General features: G+C 46.0%; 1 protein-coding gene across 1 annotated transcript; it reads right to left on the bottom strand.

Annotated features, from left to right (window-relative positions):
- Positions 1-478: 478 nt before the first annotated feature.
- On the bottom strand, positions 479-1,840 carry LOC125442089 (D(1) dopamine receptor-like). The gene has a single exon (XM_048513227.1). The coding sequence runs from the start codon at positions 1,838-1,840 to the stop codon at positions 479-481; it is 1,362 nt and encodes a 453-aa protein (XP_048369184.1).
- Positions 1,841-3,744: the final 1,904 nt, after the last annotated feature.

The raw sequence follows: 3,744 nt of genomic DNA, 5'->3' as shown, positions 1-3,744 counted from the left end.
TTGGCCCCGGTATGCCTCTGCATCTTGTACAATTTATACGTACCTTCATTTATTAAAAAGCGAGTTGAAAATTCATGGAAGAAGCCTGTACCTCAGAGAGGACATGACCTCTGTAGCTTCCATTACCGCCTCCTGATGACTGTAGCCTGTGGCCCTGTTGACCTTAACAGCTTTCTAAAATTGATATCCATTTGCTTTCACATGGGCATGCAAATGACTGGCATTCACTAACTAGTGGCAGATGCACCAGAGGTCTCCACTCCCTATTCTCCTTCTGAAGTATATCCAAAAGACATAGATGATCATCTGCATATCGATTAACAAGATAATTGGTTTTCCCACTGAGTGGCTGGTAATAAGGAAATACTGATTTTCTCTCCTCCCACCCTTCTTCTTTACATGCATTCCACAAAACTGATCAAATATGGATGGCCCCAGACAGTGCCCTTGTCTCCTCCCTATTGCCATTCTATCCTTTTCAATCCAACACATGAGAGGTGACAGGTGTGATCTTCTCCAATGATAAGTCAGTCTCGCACTCCATGTGCACTACAGCAGACAAGACAGCGGCATTTTTGGGAGAGGTTTGGGAGGCCTTTTCACAAGCAGCATCATTGTCCTCCCCTTGGAGGGAGGTTGCATGGGGGAGAAGGTGTGGGTAACTCAGAGTGACCAAGTCTTTCTGACAGGTGGTGTCATGGTGGTACGAGACCAGCTCGTTGCTGAAATTCACTGCCTCCACCGCATTGCTGGGGCAGAATCGGCCACAGCCGAGGAGAGTAGCAAAGGCCTTCCGGAAGTCAGCGTTGAAAGCATAGATGATGGGGTTGAGGGAAGAATTTGCCCAGCCAAACCACACAAAGATGTTGAAGATCGTCTTGCTAACACAAGGGAATTTCCCCAGTGTGTGAAGGCTGGGGTCACAGAACGGTGCCACACAGTTGAGGACAAAAAAAGGAAGCCAGCAGAAGACGAAAACGCCCATTATGACCGAGAGGGTCTTGAGGACCTTGGTTTCTTTTTTAAAGGAATTCTTCAAAGAGATGTCATGAGGACAGCCACGGGGACTCTGGCAGCTCTGGGCATGCTCCACAGCCCTCTCCAAAGAAGAAATCCTCCGTATCTGCTTCTGGGCAATGCGGAAGATCCTGGTGTATGTCACTATCATGATAGCAACAGGAATGTAGAAGCTAATCAGGGAGGAAGAAATAGCATAAGCTCTGTTGAGGCTGGAGTCACAGTTTTCTTCAGGGCTCCATGTGACATTGGGGCCCATTTCGCGGGCAGGGAGAAGCTCGCCAGCTTTGTGCCACCTCAGCTGGACGGGTATGAAGGAGATCAAAACAGAGAGCATCCAGGCCACCCCAATCATTACAAATGCCACCCGCTGGGTCATTTTCCGCTCATAGCGAAAGGGGCTGGAGATAGCCCAGTAGCGATCCACGCTGATGATGCACAGGTTGAGGATCGATGCTGTGGAGCACATGATGTCAAAGGCTACCCAGACATCGCAGAAGCCACCAAAAGGCCAGAAGCCGGCCACCTCAGTGACTGCCTTCCAGGGCATCACCAGCACAGCCACAAAGAGATCAGAAACAGCCAGTGAGATGACGAAGAAGTTGGTGACCTTGGAGCGCAAATGCCTGAATTTGACCACAGACAGGCACACAAGAGTATTGCCCAGCAGGGTAGAGAGGATGAGGAGGAACAGCAAAGGGGCCATCACCACTCGTAAGGAAAGCTCTGGCGTGCCCTCTTTCACCTTGCCTTCCTTTGTGAGGCTATCATTAGTCATCGCCGATGCACCACCTCCTCGTCCATGCTGGTAAAGTCCATTCATGGCTACTAGAGGTCCCGAAGAATCCATGATGCTCCCTTGGTGTTAGATGTCTACCAGCCCATCATATCTTGCCTCCTCTATTTCTTTGCTTGCATCTCAAAAGCAACCACCTCTGACTCCTAAAGCCCCAGAATCCCAGCAAGATTTCCAGCTACAAAAAGCTGCATTCCAACCTTTTGTTCCTTTCCAAGATTCCTACCGGCAGCCTGACATTTCCTCCCACCCACCCCTTTTTTTTCCAGAGTGCCACTCACAGCCAGCCAGTTCTCACCTTCAGCAGCACTTTTATTTTTGCAGGGTGGATTCAGGTGCAAGCCTCTCTCACCTCTTTTCAGCAGATGAACAGCTCGTCTATCGCTTGCTGCAAAATTCTAGTTTCTTTTGCATTTTCCAGGACTTGTCCGGAGATGAATGGGAGACCTGGGCTTCTGCCACTGTGCCGGCTGGATGCTCTTCTCTACAATTCAGCTCCAGTCGTTCCGCCGCTGTTGCTGCTGCGCTCCCCGCTGATACCAGCCTGCTGAGAATTGTTCTCGAGTGAGAGATTCCTTCGCTCTTTCTCTCTGTCTGTTCAGAAGTGCCACGACCCACAACCTGGTGTACTAAGGTGGACGGGCTCACAGAAAATGTAGGACGAGAAGTGAGAGAATGAAGACTGAAGTGGATTCAGGAATCTCTAGTTTCACAACTAGTAAATTCTGCTAGGACCCACCAGTCTCTCTAAGGACGCATGGAGTTGTATTCTGAAGATTTTATCACCAGCCCTGCTGGGTTACCTTCGCTAGGGATTTTCCATTCCTTTAAGAGGAACTTTTAGATTCTTATTGTAAGAAATTCTTCAGTGTTTCATGACACTAACCTTCCTTGACATTAGGGACATGGATCCTGTTTAGGGTAGTTAACTTTTCACTGAATGTCTTTCTTGTGTATCCACCTTTCATTAAATAGCCAGAAACCAATGCTGCTTATATCTCACTCCCCTCCCCTAAGAAAACAGTGCCGTACAGAAAGCTCATGCAACAAGAACCTAGCATACGTTATGAAAAACGGAAGGAAAGCAAACCTAGACTCATCGGTGTAATTTGTGGTGGCAGGGAGATTCCATATTACATCAGAATGTCTGCAGAGTTAAGCGTTCACTGAAAATACTGTTTGCAGACAATTCCTGCCATTTATACTACAGATGCTGTTATGTGGTCTTGTTATTAATGACTCCTCTCACATTTTGACATCCTTTGCAGTTTTTCAGTTCTTATACGCTTATGCAACATTTCCCACACGCATGTTCATTTCTTGATGACTGCAACACTGAAACATCGCTTGCATGTGTGACCGGGGACACCATTTCTGATTCTGCACAATTCTTAGCAAGGTTCAAAATCAAGAGGTAAAATGCAGTGTATTTTAAGAACGTTTGTTGCTATTGGAACTCCGCAATAATCATAACTCTCACTGTTTCTAAAAGATTTTCCCAGCTTAATGCCCCAGTTTTCATATCATATCAAACATAATGCTTTTCAAATGAGTTCCTGGGTTATAGGGCAGTCAAGTGACAATACTAGCAACTGCATGTGTGAATGTACTTGCATCTCAATGTCTGCTTCTCACATTTTTCAGCTGGGGGGACATCCGTCCTTAACCCAACTTGATGACCCTCCCTGACGACATAAGATTGAATTGTTATGGTCATAGACCAGCATAAACATGCATACAATACCAAAAACATGTATATAAACAGCCATCGTGTAGTTTATATTAAAATTTTAATATGGAATAAAAATTGAAACTATAATTCATTAAATTGATTCAGAGCTATAGTATTATAGCAGCAACACAAAATCTGATCACTGTATCTGTAATCCAAAGCTCATCACGGTCTGAGAGAAGACAAAGTATACAATTCC

This window comes from Sphaerodactylus townsendi, linkage group LG12 (assembly GCF_021028975.2).
Source record: "Sphaerodactylus townsendi isolate TG3544 linkage group LG12, MPM_Stown_v2.3, whole genome shotgun sequence".
Classification (NCBI taxonomy): domain Eukaryota; kingdom Metazoa; phylum Chordata; class Lepidosauria; order Squamata; family Sphaerodactylidae; genus Sphaerodactylus; species Sphaerodactylus townsendi.
The sequence above is the reverse complement of the archived record's forward strand: the minus strand, read 5'-3'. Positions and strand labels throughout refer to the sequence as shown.

What these genes read in the sequence shown, in the direction of transcription:
- LOC125442089 (XM_048513227.1), bottom strand. Translation starts at nt 1,840, where the DNA reads ATGAATGGACTTTACCAGCATGGACGAGGAGGTGGTGCATCGGCGATG.